The 20,639-nt window shown below is 52.3% G+C and overlaps 1 protein-coding gene across 7 annotated transcripts in view; it reads right to left on the bottom strand.

Moving 5' to 3' along the window:
* The window catches only part of IFT172 (intraflagellar transport 172), a 553,694-nt gene that overhangs the window by 279,503 nt on the left and 253,552 nt on the right, over window positions 1-20,639 (bottom strand). For all 7 annotated transcript variants that reach the window (XM_063914906.1, XM_063914909.1, XM_063914907.1 and 4 more), the window contains exons 16-17: window positions 18,479-18,646; window positions 13,381-13,517 (exon numbers count right to left, since the gene is read on the bottom strand). In XM_063914906.1, coding sequence (XP_063770976.1) covers window positions 13,381-13,517; window positions 18,479-18,646 — 305 coding nt within the window. The remainder of the gene's footprint in view (window positions 1-13,380; window positions 13,518-18,478; window positions 18,647-20,639) is intronic.

A 20,639-nucleotide genomic window follows, 5' to 3' on the forward strand; every position in this document is an offset into this window, starting at 1 on the left:
TTTCAGGAACCCCAGCATCCACTTAGGACGATAGAGAAAAACCCTTTGTGTGGAGTTGAGGAGGTACCAGAACAATAACTCCTATTGAAGGTAACCCTTGCTGTAGGTGAAGCTGGTAAGCCCGACCTGAAGAATCTGAGAGGAGGGAGCTCCTGGAATTCCAACCGGCATCCTTGGGATACTAGATCCCTCACCCAAGGATCCCGGCAGGACTCTGTCCATATGTGGGCGAAGTGTTGAAGGAGAGAACCTACCTTAAAATAGCCTTGCTGCTGGGGCCACCCGTCAGGCGGAGGGCTTTGTGGAAGAGGATCCGGAGGCCTGGTCCGAAGTTCCAGCAGCTGCTGGTTTACAGGACTTACCGCGAGTTCCTCTAGCAGCATTGCAGGCACCTCTGGCTTTGCCTCTAAATCTGGCCACCCGAAAGGACTGCAGAGAAGGCAGAGGAAAGGGGTGCCTGGAAGGTGGCGCAGCGGACGGCAGATAGGTAGACTTACCTGCAGTCGCCTGAGTTATCCACTTGTTCAGTTCTTCCCCAAACAAGGCATCACCTGTAAAAGGAAGGTTCTCTACCCCTTTCTTAGAATCAGCATCTGCTGACCATTGTCATAGCCACAGGGCTCCACGAGCAGATACTGCTATCGCAGTGGTACGGCCGTTAATGATACTCACTTCCTTAACAGCCTCACTCATGAAGTTCCAGTGGAACCGATCTATACCCCATGGTAATCTTCAATTCCCAGTATCCACTAGGACAGAGATTTTCAACCTTTTACAACTCGCGGCACACTGAATAAGATTTAAATATTGCCAAGGCACACTCACATATAATGGTGATGCATGCTGCAGTTGTATGTCCTAGGATGTCATGTTGCAGCTTCTCCATAGGTAACGCCTGAGCCACATCTGAGAAAGCCAGAAGAGCCCAACACTGCCCAGGTCCAAAACTGGAACTGGCTCTGCAACCACTAAACCCATCAGTATTGATAGTTTCAGGGCCTCAGTAGCGGCAAAACACTAGACGGGCCTGACGCTGCTTCTATGGCGGCACACCTGGAGACTGCTCAGGGCACACTGGTGTGCCACGGCACAGTGGCTGAAAAACACTGCACTAGGATGTTAGAGAAAGGACACATAGCAATATGAATTCAGTAAGAAACAGGAAGAGATTCCTTCACTCTAGAGATGCATCATTATCCAGACCTCCAGCAGGGAGCCCGGGAGCAGCGCGGCTCCTCCAGGCTGACACCCTGTAATGGGTATATGATACACTAAGGGGAATACATGCGGTGTGCGCTGACTAGTACTTGTAGCCTCAGTCACATCACACACACCGGAAAATCCCAGCGAGAACACTAAGTAGGTATTCAATCTCCACAACAATATGGGGAATGAAGACAGATAATAGCTAACACACGGAGGACTGCGGGAGCATGGGCTGGTTGTGGGTTATGCCAATCTATTTGTGGACAGCACTTATTTGGTCAGATCATTAATGTGGAGCAAAAATGGCGCCCTGCAGGAGAAACACACATGGTGTATTGGTCACGTGACGAGGAGCCAGTGTCACATGACCTCAAACCTGAGGAGTTACATCCGTGTGCAGGGAAGGGGTAATACTGAGCCTTGCTGATGTTCCCTGTTCCCAAAATGTAACCTCATAGATGTGTTACACCTGACACCCCTGGGGCACACACCTACAGAGAGGCGTTACTCCTCATTACTATAGGCAGGCGGCAGAACGGCATTACTCCTCATTACTATAGGCAGGCGGCAGAGCGGCATTACTCCTCATTACTATAGGCAGGCGGCATATTTCCTGATTACTATAAACAGGCGGCATTACTCCTCATTACTATAAACAGGCGGCATTACTCCTTATTACTACAGGCAGGCGGCATTACTCCTCATTACTATAGGAAGGCGGCAGAGCGGCATTACTCCTCATTACTATAGGCAGGCGGCAGAGCGGCATTACTCCTCATTACTATAGGCAGGAGGCAGAGCGGCATTACTCCTCATTACTATAGGCAGGCGGCAGAGCGGCATTACTCCTCATTACTATAGGCAGGCGGCAGAGCGGCATTACTCCTCATTACTATAGGCAGGCGGCAGAGCGGCATTACTCCTCATTACTATAGGCAGGAGGCAGAGCGGCATTACTCCTCATTACTATAGGCAGGCGGCAGAGCGGCATTACTCCTCATTACTATATAGGCAGGCGGCAGAGCGGCATTACTCCTCATTACTATAAGCAGGCGGCAGAGCGGCATTACTCCTCATTACTACAGGCAGGCGGCAGAGCGGCATTACTCCTCATTACTATAGGCAGGAGGCAGAGCGGCATTACTCCTCATTACTATAGGCAGGCGGCAGAGCGGCATTACTCCTCATTACTATAGGCAGGAGGCAGAGCGGCATTACTCCTCATTACTATAGGCAGGCGGCAGAGCGGCATTACTCCTCATTACTATATAGGCAGGCGGCAGAGCGGCATTACTCCTCATTACTATAAGCAGGAGGCAGAGCGGCATTACTCCTCATTACTACAGGCAGGCGGCAGAGCGGCATTACTCCTCATTACTACAGGCAGGCGGCAGAGCGGCATTACTCCTCATTACTATATAGGCAGGAGGCAGAGCGGCATTACTCCTCATTACTATAAGCAGGAGGCAGAGCGGCATTACTCCTCATTACTATAGGCAGGAGGCAGAGCGGCATTACTCCTCATTACTATAGGCAGGAGTCAGAGCGGCATTACTCCTCATTACTATAAGCAGGAGGCAGAGCGGCATTACTCCTCATTACTATAGGCAGGAGGCAGAGCGGCATTACTCCTCATTACTATAGGCAGGCGGCAGAGCGGCATTACTCCTCATTACTAAAGGCAGGAGGCATTACTCCTTATTACTATAGGCAGGCGGTATTACTCATTACTATAGGCAGGCGGCATTACTCCTCATTACTATAGGCAGGTGGCAGAGCGGCATTACTCCTCATTACTAAAGGCAGGCAGCATTACTCCTCATTACTATAGGCAGGCGGCATTACTCATTACTATAGGCAGAGCGGCATTACTCCTCATTACTTTAGGCAAGCGGCATTACTCCTCATTACTATAAGCAGGAGGCAGAGCGGCATTACTCCTCATTACTATAGGCAGGAGGCAGAGCGGCATTACTCCTCATTACTACAGGCAGGAGGCAGAGCGGCACTACTCCTTATCACTATAAGCAGGAGGCAGAGCGGCATTACTCCTCATTACTATATAGGCAGGAGGCAGAGCGGCATTACTCCTCATTACTACAGGCAGGCGGCAGAGCAGCATTACTCCTTATCACTATAAGCAGGAGGCAGAGCGGCATTACTCCTCATTACTATAAGCAGGAGGAAGAGCGGCAATACCCCTCATTACTACAGGCAGGCGGTAGAGCGGCATTACTCCTCATTACTATAAGCAATAGGCAGAGCGGCATTACTCTGCATTACTATAGGCAGGAGGCAGACGGCATTACTCCTCATTACTACAGGCAGGAGGCAGAGCGGCATTACTCCTCATTACTATAGGCAGGCGGCAGAGCGGCAATACTCCTCATTACTATAAGCAGGAGGCAGAGCGGCATTACTCCTTATCACTATAAGCAGGAGGCAGAGCGGCATTACTCCTCATTACTACATGCCGGCGGCAGAGCGGCATTACTCCTTATTACTATAAGCAATAGGCAGAGCGGCATTACTCCTCATTACTATAGGCAGGAAGCAAAGCGGCATTAGTCCTCATTACTATAAGCAGGAGGCAGAGCGGCATTACTCCTCATTATTATAGGCAAGCGCCATTACTCCTCATTACTATAGGCAGGCGGCAGAGCGGCATTACTCTTCATTACTATAAGCAGGAGGCATAGCGGCATTACTCCTCATTACTACAGGCAGGTGGCAGAGCGGCATTACTCCTCATTACTACAGGCAGGCGGCATTACTCCTCATTACTATAGGAAGGAGGCAGAGCGGCATTACTCCTTATTACTATAGGCAGGCGGCAGAGCGGCATTACTGCTCATTACTAAAGGCAGGCGGCAGAGCAGCATTACTCCTCATTATTATAGGCAGGCGGCAGAGCAGCATTACTCCTCATTACTATAGGCAGGCGGCAGAGCGGCATTACTCCTCATTACTATAGGCAGGCGGCAGAGCGGCATTACTCCTTATCACTATAAGCAGGAGGCAGAGCGGCATTACTCCTCATTACTATATAGGCAGGAGGCAGAGCGGCATTACTCCTCATTACTACAGGCAGGAGGCAGAGCAGCATTACTCCTCATTACTACAGGCAGGCGGCAGAGCGGCATTACTCCTCATTACTATAAGCAGGCGCCACTACTCCTCATTACTATAGGCAGGCGGTAGAGCGGCATTACTCCTCATTACTATAGGCAGGCGGCAGAGTGGCATTACTCCTTATTACTACAGGCAGGCGGCAGAGCGGCATTACTCCTCATTACTATAAGCAGGAGGAAGTGCCGCATTACTCCTCATTACTACAGGCAGCAGGCAGAGCAGCATTACTCCTCATTACTATAGGCAGGAGGCAGAGCGGCATAACTCCTCATTACTATAGGCAGGAGGCAGAGCGGCATTACTCCTCATTACTATAGGCAGGAGGCAGAGCGGCATTACTCCTCATTACTATATAGGCAGGCGGCAGAGCGGCATTACTCCTCATTACTATATAGGCAGGCGGCAGAGCGGCATTACTCCTCATTACTATAGGCAGGAGGCAGAGCGGCATTACTCCTCATTACTATATAAGCAGGAGGCAGAGCGGCATTACTCCTCATTACTATATAGGCAGGAGGCAGAGCGGCATTACTCCTCATTACTACAGGCCGGAGGCAAAGCAGCATTACTCCTTATCACTATAAGCAGAAGGCAGAGCGGCATTACTCCTCATTACTATAAGCAGGAGGCAGAGCGGCATTACCCCTCATTACTATAGGCAGGAGGCAGAGCGGCATTACTCCTCATTACTATAGGCAGGAGTCAGAGCGGCATTACTCCTCATTACTATAAGCAGGAGGCAGAGCGGCAATACCCCTCATTACTATAGGCAGGAGGCAGAGCGGCATTACTCCTCATTACTATAGGCAGGAGGCAGAGCGGCATTACTCCTTATCACTATAAGCAGGAGGCAGAGCGGCATTACTCCACATTACTATAAGCAGGAGGCAGAGCGGCATTACTCCTCATTACTACAGGCAGGAGGCAGAGCGGCATTACTCCTCAATACTACAGGCAGGCGGCAGAGCGGCATTACTCCTTATCACTATAAGCAGGAGGCAGAGCGGCATTACTCCTCATTACAATATAGGCAGGAGGCAGAGCGGCATTACTCCTTATCACTATAAGCAGGAGGCAGAGCGGCATTACTCCTCATTACTATAGGCAGGAGGCAGAGCGGCAATACCCCTCATTACTATAGGCAGGAGGCAGAGCGGCATTACTCCTCATTACTATAGGCAGGAGGCAGAGCGGCATTACTCCTTATCACTATAAGCAGGAGGCAGAGCGGCATTACTCCACATTACTATAAGCAGGAGGCAGAGCGGCATTACTCCTCATTACTACAGGCAGGAGGCAGAGCGGCATTACTCCTCAATACTACAGGCAGGCGGCAGAGCGGCATTACTCCTTATCACTATAAGCAGGCGGCAGAGCGGCATTACTCCTTATCACTATAAGCAGAAGGCAGAGCGGCATTACTCCTCATTACAATATAGGCAGGAGGCAGAGCGGCATTACTCCTCATTACTATAGGCAGGAGTCAGAGCGGCATTACTCCTCATTACTATAAGCAGGAGGCAGAGCGGCAATACCCCTCATTACTATAGGCAGGAGGCAGAGCGGCATTACTCCTCATTACTATAGGCAGGAGGCAGAGCGGCATTACTCCTTATCACTATAAGCAGGAGGCAGAGCGGCATTACTCCACATTACTATAAGCAGGAGGCAGAGCGGCATTACTTCTCATTACTACAGGCAGGAGGCAGAGCGGCATTACTCCTCAATACTACAGGCAGGCGGCAGAGCGGCATTACTCCTTATCACTATAAGCAGGAGGCAGAGCGGCATTACTCCTCATTAATATATAGGCAGGAGGCAGAGCGGCATTACTCCTCATTACTACAGGCAGGAGGCAGAGCAGCATTACTCCTTATCACTATAAGCAGGAGGCAGAGCTGCAATACCCCTCATTACTATAGGCAGGAGGCAGAGCGGCATTACTCCTCATTACTATAGGCAGGAGTCAGAGCGGCATTACTCCTCATTACTATAAGCAGGAGGCAGAGCGGCATTACTCCGTACTACTACAGGCAGGAGGCAGAGCGGCATTACTCCTCATTACTACAGGCAGGAGGCAGAGCGGCATTACTCCTCATTACTACAGGCAGGAGGCAGAGCGGCATTACTCCTCATTACTATAGGCAGGCGGCAGAGCGGCAATACTCCTCATTACTATAAGCAGGAAGCAGAGCGGCATTACTCCTTATCATTATAAGCAGGAGGCAGAGCGGCATTACTCCTCATTACTACAGGCAGGCGGCAGAGCGGCATTACTCCTTATTACTATAAGCAATAGGCAGAGCGGCATTACTCCTCATTACTATAAGCAGGAGGCAGAGCGGCATTACTCCTCATTACTAAAGGCAGGAGGCAGACGGCATTACTCCTCATTACTACAGGCAGGAGGCAAAGCGGCATTACTCCTCATTACTATAGGCAGGCGGCAGAGCGACAATACTCCTCATTACTATAAGCAGGAGGCAGAGCGGCATTACTCCTTATCACTATAAGCAGGAGGCAGAGCGGCATTACTCCTCATTACTACAGGCAGGCGGCAGAGCGGTATTACTCCTTATTACTATAAGCAATAGGCAGAGCGGCATTACTCCTCATTACTATAGGCAGGAAGCAAAGCGGCATTAGTCCTCATTACTATAAGCAGGAGGCAGAGCGGCATTACTCCTCATCACTATAGGCAGGCGCCATTACTCCTCATTACTAAAGGCAGGCGGCAGAGCGGCATTACTCCTCATTACTACAGGCAGGCGGCAGAGCGGCATTACTCCTCATTACTACAGGCAGGCGGCATTACTCCTCATTACTATAGGCAGGAGGCATTACTCCTCATTACTATAGGCAGGAGGCATTACTCCTCATTACTATAGGCAGGCGGCAGAGCAGCATTACTGCTCATTACTAAAGGCAGGCGGCAGAGCAGCATTACTCCTTATTACTATAGGCAGGCGGCAGAGCGGCATTACTCCTCATTACTATAGGCAGGCGGCAGAGCGGCATTACTCCTCATTACTATAGGCAGGCGGCAGAGGGCATTACTCCTCATTACTATAAGCAGGAGGCAGAGCGGCATTACTCCTCATTACTACAGGCAGGCGGCAGAGCGGCATTACTCCTCATTACTATAAGCAGGCGCCATTACTCCTCATTACTATAGGCAGGCGGTAGAGCGGCATTACTCCTCATTACTATAGGCAGGCGGCAGAGTGGCATTACTCCTTATTACTACAGGCAGGCGGCAGAGCGGCATTACTCCTCATTACTATAAGCAGGAGGAAGTGCCGCATTACTCCTCATTACTATAGGCAGGCGCCATTACTCCTCATTACTATAGGCAGGCGGCAGAGCGGCATTACTCCTCATTACTATAAGCAGGAGGAAGTGCCGCATTACTCCTCATTACTATAGGCAGGCGGCAGAGCGGCATTACTCCTCATTACTATAGGCAGGCGGCATTACTCCTCATTACTATAAGTAGGAGGCAGAGCGGCATTACTCCTCATTACTATAAGCAGGAGGCAGTGCGGCATTACTCCTCATTACTACAGGCAGGCGGCAGAGCGGCATTACTCCTCATTACTACAGGCAGGCGGCAGAGCGGCATTACTCCTTATTACTATAAGCAGGAAGCAGAGCGGCATTACTCCTCATTAATACAGGCAGGCGGCAGAGCGGCATTACTCCTCATTACTACAGGCAGGAGGCAGAGCGGCATTACTCCTCATTACTATAAGTAGGAGGCAGAGCACGCATTACTCCTCATTACTATAGGCAGGCGCCATTACTCCTTATTACTATAGGCAGGCGGCAGAGCGGCATTACTCCTCATTACTATAGGCAGGCGGCAGAGCGGCATTACTCCTCATTACTATAGGCAGGAGGCAGAGCGGCATTACTCCTCATTACTATAGGCAGGAGGCAGAGCGGCATTACTCCTCATTACTATAAGCAGGCGGCAGAGCGGCATTACTCCTCATTACTATAAGCAGGCGGCAGAGCGGCATTACTCCTCATTACTATAGGCAGGAGGCAGAGCGGCATTACTCCTCATTACTATATGCAGGAGGCAGAGCGGCATTACTCCTCATTACTATAAGTAGGCGGCAGAGCGGCATTACCCATTGCTATAGGCCATATCTTCAAAAGGATATAATACATTAGAGACTGTACAAAGAAGGGCAACTAAAATGGTGCATGGCCTACATCACAAAACATACCCAGAAAGACTAAGAAATCTCAATACGTATAGTGTGGGGCAGAGAAGAGAAAGGGGGGACATGATAGAAACTTTCAAATATATCAAGGGTTATAACAAAGTCCAGGAGGGAAACATTCTCCAAATGAAGTGAACCAATAGGACACGAGGACATGCACTGAGACTGGAGGTTCAGGGGAAATTTGCGGAAAAATTACTTCACAGAAAGGGTAGTGGACAAGTGGAATAGCCTCCCATCGGAGGTGGTAGAGGCTAGGACAGTAGAGCAATTTAAACATGCATGGGATAGACATAAGGATATCCTTACAAAGAAATAAGGATCAATTAAAGTTAAAGATAAAAATAATGTAAAAAAAAAAAAAAAAGGGGCAGACTAAATGGGCCAAGTGGTTCTTATCTGCCGACAAATTCTATGTTTCTATGTTACTCCTCATTACTATAGGCAGGCGGCATTACTCCTCATTACTATAGGCAGGAGGCAGAGCGGCATTACTCCTCATTACTACAGGCAGGAGGCAGAGCGGCATAACTCCTCATTACTATAGGCAGGAGGCAGAGCGGCATTACTCCTCATTACTATAGACAGGAGGCAGAGCGGCATTACTCCTCATTACTATAGGCAGGAGGCAGAGCGGCATTACTCCTCATTACTACAGGCAGGAGGCAGAGCGGCATTACGCATTATTACTATAGGCAGGCGGCAGAGCGGCATTACTCCTCATTACTATAGGCAGGCGGCAGAGCGGCATTACTCCTCATTACTACAGGCAGGCGGCAGAGCGGCATTACTCCTCATTACTATAGGCAGGAGGCAGAGCAGCATTACTCCTCATTACTATAGGCAGGAGGCAGAGCGGCATTACTCCTCATTACTATAGGCAGGAGGCAGAGCGGCATAACTCCTCATTACTATAGGCAGGAGGCAGAGCGGTATTACTCCTCATTACTATAGGCAGGCGGCATTACTCCTCATTACTATAGGCAGGCGGCAGAGCGGCATTACTCCTCATTACTACAGGCAGGCGGCAGAGCGGCATTACTCCTCATTACTACAGGCAGGAGGCAGAGCGGCATTACGCATTATTACTATAGGCAGGCGGCAGAGCGGCATTACTCCTCATTACAATATAGGCAGGAGGCAGAGCGGCATTACTCCTCATTACTATAGGCAGGAGGCAGAGCAGCATTACTCCTCATTACTACAGGCAGGAGGCAGAGCGGCATTACTCCTTATCACTATAAGCAGGAGGCAGAGCGGCATTACTCCTCATTACTATAGGCAGGAGGCAGAGTGGCAATACCCCTCATTACTATAGGCAGGAGGCAGAGCGGCATTACTCCTCATTACTATAGGCAGGAGGCAGAGCGGCATTACTCCTTATCGCTATAAGCAGGAGGCAGAGCGGCATTACTCCACATTACTATAAGCAGGAGGCAGAGCGGCATTACTCCTCATTACTACAGGCAGGAGGCAGAGCGGCATTACTCCTCAATACTACAGGCAGGCGGCAGAGCGGCATTACTCCTTATCACTATAAGCAGGAGGCAGAGCGGCATTACTCCTCATTAATATATAGGCAGGAGGCAGAGCGGCATAACTCCTCATTACTATAGGCAGGAGGCAGAGCGGCATTACTCCTCATTACTATAGGCAGGAGGCAGAGCGGCATTACTCCTCATTACTATAAGCAGGAGGCAGAGCGGCATAACTCCTCATTACTATAGGCAGGAGGCAGAGCGGCATTACTCCTCATTACTATAGGCAGGAGGCAGAGCGGCATTACTCCTCATTACTATAGGCAGGAGGCAGAGCGGCATAACTCCTCATTACTATAAGCAGGAGGCAGAGCGGCATAACTCCTCATTACTATAGGCAGGAGGCAGAGCGGCATAACTCCTCATTACTATAAGCAGGAGGCAGAGCGGCATAACTCCTCATTACTATAGGCAGGAGGCAGAGCGGCATAACTCCTCATTACTATAAGCAGGAGGCAGAGCGGCATTACTCCTCATTACTATAGGCAGGAGGCAGAGCGGCATAACTCCTCATTACTATAGGCAGGAGGCAGAGCGCCATTACTCCTCATTACTATAGGCAGGAGGCAGAGCGGCATTACTCCTCATTACTATAGGCAGGAGGCAGAGCGGCATAACTCCTCATTACTATAAGCAGGAGGCAGAGCGGCATAACTCCTCATTACTATAGGCAGGAGGCAGAGCGGCATAACTCCTCATTACTATAGGCAGGCTGCAGAGCGGCATAACTCCTCATTACTATAGGCAGGCGGCAGAGCGGCATTACTCCTCATTACTATAGGCAGGCGGCAGAGCGGCATTACTCCTCATTACTATAGGCAGGAGGCAGAGCGGCATTACTCCTCATTACTATAGGCAGGCGGCAGAGCGGCATTACTCCTCATTACTATAGGCAGGAGGCAGAGCGGCATTACTCCTCATTACTATAGGCAGGAGGCAGAGCGGCATTACTCCTCATTACTATAGGCAGGAGGAAGAGCGGCATAACTCCTCATTACTATAGGCAGGCGGCAGAGCGGCATTACTCCTCATTACTATAGGCAGGAGGCAGAGCGGCATTACTCCTCATTACTACAGGCAGGCGGCAGAGCGGCATTACTCCTCATTACTATAGGCAGGCGGCAGAGCGGCATTACTCCTCATTACTATAGGCAGGAGGCAGAGCGGCATTACTCCTCATTACTATAGGCAGGAGGCAGAGCGGCATTACTCCTCATTACTATAGGCAGGAGGCAGAGCGGCATTACTCCTCATTACTATAGGCAGGAGGCAGAGCGGCATTACTCCTCATTACTACAGGCAGGCGGCATAGCGGCATTACTCCTCATTACTATAGGCAGGCGGCAGAGCGGCATTACTCCTCATTACTATAGGCAGGAGGCAGAGCGGCATTACTCCTCATTACTATAGGCAGGAGGCAGAGCGGCATTACTCCTCATTACTACAGGCAGGCGGCAGAGCGGCATTACTCCTCATTACTATAGGCAGGCGGCAGAGCGGCATTACTCCTCATTACTATAGGCAGGAGGCAGAGCGGCATTACTCCTCATTACTATAGGCAGGAGGAAGAGCGGCATAACTCCTCATTACTATAGGCAGGCGGCAGAGCGGCATTACTCCTCATTACTATAGGCAGGAGGCAGAGCGGCATTACTCCTCATTACTACAGGCAGGCGGCAGAGCGGCATTACTCCTCATTACTATAGGCAGGCGGCAGAGCGGCATTACTCCTCATTACTATAGGCAGGCGGCAGAGCGGCATTACTCCTCATTACTATAGGCAGGAGGCAGAGCGGCATTACTCCTCATTACTATAGGCAGGAGGCAGAGCGGCATTACTCCTCATTACTATAGGCAGGAGGCAGAGCGGCATTACTCCTCATTACTATAGGCAGGAGGCAGAGCGGCATTACTCCTCATTACTACAGGCAGGCGGCAGAGCGGCATTACTCCTCATTACTATAGGCAGGCGGCAGAGCGGCATTACTCCTCATTACTATAGGCAGGAGGCAGAGCGGCATTACTCCTCATTACTATAGGCAGGAGGCAGAGCGGCATTACTCCTCATTACTACAGGCAGGCGGCAGAGCGGCATTACTCCTCATTACTATAGGCAGGCGGCAGAGCGGCATTACTCCTCATTACTATAGGCAGGAGGCAGAGCGGCATTACTCCTCATTACTATAGGCAGGAGGCAGAGCGGCATTACTCCTCATTACTACAGGCAGGAGGCAGAGCGGCATTACTCCTCATTACTATAGGCAGGCGGCAGAGCGGCATTACTCCTCATTACTATAGGCAGGAGGCAGAGCGGCATTACTCCTCATTACTATAGGCAGGAGGCAGAGCGGCATAACTCCTCATTACTATAGGCAGGAGGCAGAGCGGTATTACTCCTCATTACTATAGGCAGGAGGCAGAGCGGCATAACTCCTCATTACTATAGGCAGGAGGCAGAGCGGCATTACTCCTCATTACTATAGGCAGGAGGCAGAGCGGCATAACTCCTCATTACTATAGGCAGGAGGCAGAGCGGTATTACTCCTCATTACTATAGGCAGGCGGCATTACTCCTCATTACTTTAGGCAGGCGGCATTACTCCTCATTACTACAGGCAGGCGGCAGAGCGGCATTACTCCTCATTACTATAGGCAGTAGGCAGAGCGGCATTACGCATTATTACTATAGGCAGGCGGCAGAGCGGCATTACTCCTCATTACTATAGGCAGGCGGCAGAGCGGCATTACTCCTCATTACTACAGGCAGGCGGCAGAGCGGCATTACTCCTCATTACTACAGGCAGGAGGCAGAGGGGCATTACGCATTATTACTATAGGCAGGCGGCAGAGCGGCATTACTCCTCATTACTATAGGCAGGCGGCAGAGCGGCATTACTCCTCATTACTATAGGCAGGCGGCAGAGCGGCATTACTCCTCATTACTACAGGCAGGAGGCAGAGCGGCATTACTCCTCATTACTACAGGCAGGAGGCAGAGCGGCATTACTCCTCATTACTACAGGCAGGAGGCAGAGCGGCATTACGCATTATTACTATAGGCAGGCGGCAGAGCGGCATTACTCCTCATTACTACAGGCAGGCGGCAGAGCGGCATTACTCCTCAGTACTACAGGCAGGCGGCAGAGCGGCATTACTCCTCAGTACTACAGGCAGGAGGCAGAGCGGCATTACGCATTATTACTATGGATAATTGGGTACATCACTCAGATGATAGAACACCAGTGCCCTCAGCTGACATAAGACTATCATACCTGTAATAGTCGCCGTCGTCGATGGCAGTGCCAAACTCTATCAGTCCTTCATCCAGAGTGTAAGACACAGTGTTAACTCCTTCAGTGACAATCACTTCAGTCTTGCCCTCACTTCTCTCCAGATCCACCACGTCGCCCTATTGGATTAGAAAACACGACCGCCATATGTTCATAAAGCACAGAGACATGATATACCTGTTCCCCAAACATCAAATGTGGGAATGTTTAGGCTTCTGCCTACAAGTTAGGTGCCGTCATTTGTCTTTACATTGCATCACATCCCACCCATCCAATGTCCCATCACAGCCATCCACATCCCACCCCTCTAATGTCCCATCGCATCGATCCACATCCCACCCATCCAGTGTCCCATCCCACCCATCCAATGTCCCATCGCACCCATCCACATCCTACCCATCCACATCCCACCCAATGTCCCATCCCACCCCTCTAATGTCCCATCGATCCACATCCCACCCATCCAGTGTCCCATCCCACCCATCCAATGTCCCATCTCACCCATCCACATCCTACCCATCCACATCCCACCCATCCAATGTCCCATCCCACCCATACAATGTCCCATTGCTCTCACACCCCACCCTTACGTCCCATCGCACCCATCCACTTCGCACTCACACCCTGCCCATCCAATGTCCCATCGCACCCATCCACATCGCACTCACACCCCACCCATCCAATGTCCCATCCACATCCACCCCACCCATCCAATGTCTCATCCACATCCCACCCATCCAATGTCTCATGACACCCATCCACATCGCACTCACACCCCACCCATACAAAGTCCCATCGCACCCATCCAATGTTCCATTGCACCCATCCACATCCCACCCAATGTCCCATCCATACAACGTCCCATCGCACCCATCCACATCGCACACATCCAACGTCCCATCGCTCTTATCCACATCCCACCCAATGTCCCATCGCACCCATCCAAATCGCACTCACACCCCACCCATCGTCCCATCGCACTCACAACCTACCCATACAACGTTCCATCGCACCCATCCATATTCCACACATCCAATGTCCCATCGCACCCACCCACACAACGTCCCATCCTACCCATCCACATCACACTCACACCCATCCAATGTCCCATCTCACCCATCCAATATCCCATCGCACCCATCCACATCACACTCACACCCCACCCATACAGCATCCCATCGCACCCATCCACATCCCAACCATCCAATGTCCCATCCCACCCATCCAATGTCCAATCGCACCCATCCACATCCCACCCATCCAATGTTCCATCGCACCCATCCACATCCCACCCATCCAATGGCCCTCATTCCGAGTTGTTTGCTCGCTAGCTGCTTTTAGCAGCCTTGCAAATGCTAAGCCGCCGCCCTCTGGGAGTGTATTTTAGCTTAGCAGAAGTGCGAACAAAAGGTTCGCAGCGCGGCAACAAAAAAAGATTGTGCAGTTTCTGAGCAGCTCCAGACCTACTCAGCGCTTGCGATCACTTCAGACTATTTAGTTTCTGTTTTGACGTCATGGACACACCCTGAGTTCGGACAGCCACGCCTGCGTTTCCCCAGGCACGCCTGCGTTTGTATCTGAGACGCCTGCGTTTTTCCACACACTCCCAGAAAACGGTCAGTTACCGCCCAGAAACGCCCACTTCATGTCAATCACTCTGCGGCCAGCAGTGCGACTGAAAAGCTTCGATAGACCTTGTGTGAAACTGCATCGGCTGTTGTGAAAGTACGTCGCGCATGCGCAGAAGTGCCGCTTTTTTGACTAAACGCTGCGCTGCGAACGAAAACAGCTAGCTAACAACTCGGAATGACCACCAATGTCCCATCCCACTCATCCACATCCCACCCAATGTCCCATCCCACCCATCCACATCTCACCCATCCAATGTCCAATCGCACCCATCCACACTACACCCATCCACATCCCACCCACCCAATGTCCCATCCCACCCACCCAATGTCCCATCCCACCCACACCACACCCATCCAATGTCCCATCCCACCCAATGTCCAATCGCACCCATCCACATCCCACCCATCCAATGTCCCATCTCACCCATCCACACCACACCCATCCAATGTCCAATCGCACCCATCCACATTCCACCCATCCAATGTCCAATCGCACCCATTCAATGTCCCATCCCACCCATCCACACCACACCCATCCAATGTCCAATCGCACCCATCCACATCTCCCCCATCCAATGTACAATCGCACCCATCCACACCACACCCATCCAATTTCCCATCCAATGTCCCATCCCACCCAATGTCCCATCCCACCCACCCAATGTCCCATCCCACCCACCCACACCACACCCATCCAATGTCCCATCCCACCCATCCACATCTCACCCATCCAATGTCCAATCACATCCATCCACACCACACCCATCCAATGTCCAATCGCACCCATCCAATGTCCCATCCCACCCATCCACATCCCACCCAATGTCCCATCCCACCCATCCAATGTCCCATCCACACCACACCCATCCAATGTCCCATCCACACCACACCCATCCAATGTCCCATCCCACCCATCCACACCACACCCATCCAATGTCCAATCGCACCCATCCACATCCCACCCATCCAATGTCCCATCCACACCACACCCATCCAATGTCCAATCGCACCCATCCACACCACACCCATCCAATGTCCAATCGCACCCATCCAATGTCCAATCGCACCCATCCAATGTCCCATCCCACCCATCCACATCCCTCCCAATGTCCCATCCCACCCATCCAATGTCCCATCCCACCCATCCACACCACACCCATCCAATGTCCCATCCCACCCATCCAATGTCCAATCGCACCCATCCACATCCCACCCATCCACACCACACCCATCCAATGTCCAATCGCACCCATCTACATCCCACCCATCCAATGTCCCATCCACACCACACCCATCCAATGTCCAATCGCACCCATCCACACCACACCCATCCAATGTTCAATCGCACCCATCCAATGTCCAATCGCACCCATCCAATGTCCCATCCCACCCATCCACATCCCACCCAATGTCCCATCCCACCCATCCAATGTCCCATCCCACCCATCCAATGTCCCATCCACACCACACCCATCCAATGTCCAATCGCACCCATCCACATCCCACCCATCCAATGTCCCATCCCACCCATCCACACCACACCCATCCAATGTCCAATCGCACCCATCCACATCCCACCCATCCAATGTCCCATCCACACCACACCCATCCAATGTCCAATCGCACCCATCCACACCACACCCATCCAATGTCCAATCGCACCCATCCACATCTCACCCATCCAATGTCCAATCGCACCCATCCACATCCCACCCATCCAATCTCACCCATCCACATCCCAACCATCCAATGTCTCATCCAATGTCCAATCGCACCCATCCAATGTCCCATCCCACCCATCCACATCCCACCCAATGTCCCATCCAATGTCCCATCCACACCACACCCATCCAATGTCCCATCCACACCACACCCATCCAATGTCCAATCGCACCCATCCACATCCCACCCATCCAATGTCCCATCCACACCACACCCATCCAATGTCCAATCGCACCCATCCACATCTCACCCATCCAATGTCCCATCCACACCACACCCATCCAATGTCCAATTGCACCCATCCACACCACACCCATCCAATGTCCAATCGCACCCATCCAATGTCCCATCCCACCCATCCACATCCCACCCAATGTCCCATACCACCCATCCAATGTCCCATCCCACCCATCCACACCACACCCATCCAATGTCCCATCCCACCCATCCACACCACACCCATCCAATGTCCAATCGCACCCATCCACATCCCACCCATCCAATGTCCCATCCACACCACACCCATCCAATGTCCAATCGCACCCATCCACATCCCACCCATCCAATGTCCCATCCACACCACACCCATCCAATGTCCAATCGCACCCATCCACACCACACCCATCCAATGTCCAATCGCACCCATCCAATGTCCAATCGCACCCATCCACACCACACCCATCCAATCGCACCCATCCACATCCCAACCATCCAATGTCCCATCCCACCCATCCAATGTCCAATCGCACCCATCCACATCCCACCCATCCAATCGCACCCATCCACACCACACCCATCCAATCGCACCCATCCACATCCCAACCATCCAATGTCCCATCCCACCCATCCACACCACACCCATCCAATGTCCAATCGCACCCATCCACACCACACCCATCCAATGTCCCATCCAATGTCCAATCGCACCCATCCAATGTCCAATCGCACCCATCCACATCCCAACCATCCAATGTCCCATCCACACCACACCCATCCAATGTCCCATCCCACCCATCCACATCACACTCACACCCATCCAATGTCCAATCGCACCCATCCACACCACACCCATCCAATGTCCAATCGCACCCATCCACACCACACCCATCCAATGTCCAATCGCACCCATCCACACCACACCCATCCAATGTCCAATCGCACCCATCCGCACCACACCCATCTAATGTCCCATCCCACGCATCCAATGTCCCATCCACACCACACCCATCCAATGTCCCATCCACACCACACCCATACAATGTCCAATCGCACCCATCCACATCCCAACCATCCAATGTCCCATCCCACCCATCCACATCACACTCACACCCCACCCATACAACGTTCCATCGCACCCATCCACATCCCGCTGCATCCCACCCAGCCACCCGCATCGCATTAAACCCATCCATATTGCACTGCATCCCACCCATCAAACATCCTATCCTACCCACCCTAAGACGGGCGGCAGACCACAATTTAGTTGCGGGTCCGGCCACGCAGTCCAGGGGTTGCCCATCAGCAGCGGTGCTAGGTGCAAGTTGTGGACCCTGCCGCAAGTAACCGTCTGAGGCAGTGGCCGTGCGGGAGTGTCTGACGCCTCATTCTGCACGGTCTACTGCGGAAGCAGGCCTGAGATATCAAATCTGTATGTAAATCAAATCTTATTTACACACACACACACAAATACATACATACATGCTCTGTTGTACACGGCTGTATATTACCTTCACAGGGAACATGGTTACTCGCTCTGGCGCGTCTATATTGTACCAGACACAGAGATTACTCCTGTTCTGCGCCACCACCACATCACTGCCGGGCACCCACTGTACATAGGGGCAGTAGCTCAGTATGGTGGTCTTATGGCCGTCCGAGACATCAAACAGATTCAGCTGCAGCATGGAAAGAAAACAGAGTATGAGGAGCTGTCCGGGGTCACGTGACAAGTGTAGCCAGACAGTAGGGACTACACGGAGCAGCCGGGGGCACTGACCAGACAGTAGGAACTACACAGGAATCAGCCGGGGTACTGACCAGACAGTAGGGACTACACAGGGAGCAGCCGGGGGTACTGACCAGACAGTAGGAACTACACAGGAATCAGCCGGGGTACTGACCAGACAGTAGGGACTACACAGGAAGCAGCCGGGGGTACTGACCAGACAGTAGGAACTACACAGGAATCAGCCGGGGTACTGACCAGACAGTAGGGACTACACGGGAAGCAGCCGGGGTACTGAAAAGACAGTAGGGACTACACAGGGAGCAGCCGGGGGCACTGACCAGACAGTAGGAACTACACAGGAATCAGCCGGGGTACTGACCAGACAGTAGGGACTACACAGGGAGCAGCCGGGGTACTGACCAGACAGTAGGAACTACACAGGAATCAGCCGGGGTACTGACCAGACAGTAGGGACTACACAGGAAGCAGCCGGGGTACTGACCAGACAGTAGGGACTACACAGGAAGCAGCCGGGGTACTGAAAAGACAGTAGGGACTACACAGGGAGCAGCCGGGGTACTGACCAGACAGTAGGGACTACACAGGGAGCAGCTGGGGTACTGACCAGACAGTAGGGACTACACAGGGAGCAGCCGGGGTACTGACCAGACAGTAGGGACTACACAGGGAGCAGCCGGGGGCCACTGACCAGACAGTAGGGACTACACAGGTAGCAGCCGGGGGCCACTGACCAGACAGTAGGGACTACACGGAGCAGCCGGGGGCACTGACCAGACAGTAGGAACTACACAGGAATCAGCCGGGGTACTGAAAAGACAGTAGGAACTACACAGGAATCAGCCGGGGTACTGACCAGACAGTAGGGACTACACAGGGAGCAGCCGGGGTACTGACCAGACAGTAGGAACTACACAGGAATCAGCCGGGGTACTGACCAGACAGTAGGGACTACACAGGAAGCAGCCGGGGTACTGACCAGACAGTAGGGACTACACAGGAAGCAGCCGGGGTACTGAAAAGACAGTAGGGACTACACAGGGAGCAGCCGGGGTACTGACCAGACAGTAGGGACTACACAGGGAGCAGCTGGGGTACTGACCAGACAGTAGGGACTACACAGGGAGCAGCCGGGGTACTGACCAGACAGTAGGGACTACACAGGGAGCAGCCGGGGGCCACTGACCAGACAGTAGGGACTACACAGGTAGCAGCCGGGGGCCACTGACCAGACAGTAGGGACTACACGGAGCAGCCGGGGGCACTGACCAGACAGTAGGAACTACACAGGAATCAGCCGGGGTACTGAAAAGACAGTAGGGACTACACAGGGAGCAGCTGGGGTACTGACCAGACAGTAGGGACTACACAGGGAGCAGCCGGGGGTACTGACCAGACAGTAGGGACTACACAGGGAGCAGCCGGGGGCCACTGACCAGACAGTAGTGACTACACAGGGAGCAGCCGTGGGTACTGACCAGACAGTAGGGACTACACAGGGAGCAGCTGGTAGTACTGACCAGACAGTAGGGACTACACAGGGAGCAACTGGGGGTACTGGCCAGACAGTAGGGACTACACAGGGAGCAGCCGGGGGTACTGACCAGACAGTAGGGACTACAGAGGGAGCAGCCGGGGTACTGACCAGACAGTAGGGACTACAGAGGGAGCAGCCGGGGTACTGACCAGACAGTAGGGACTACACAGGGAGCAGCCGGGGTACTGACCAGACAGTAGGGACTACACAGGGAGCAGCCGGGGTACTGACCAGACAGTAGGGACTACACAGGGAGCAGCCGGGGTACTGACCAGACAGTAGGGACTACACAGGGAGCAGCCGGGGTACTGACCAGACAGTAGGGACTACACAGGGAGCAGACGTGGGTACTGACCAGACAGTAAAAACTACACAGGGAGCAGTC

This window comes from Pseudophryne corroboree, chromosome 4, assembly GCF_028390025.1.
Source record: "Pseudophryne corroboree isolate aPseCor3 chromosome 4, aPseCor3.hap2, whole genome shotgun sequence".
Lineage (NCBI taxonomy): Eukaryota > Metazoa > Chordata > Amphibia > Anura > Myobatrachidae > Pseudophryne > Pseudophryne corroboree.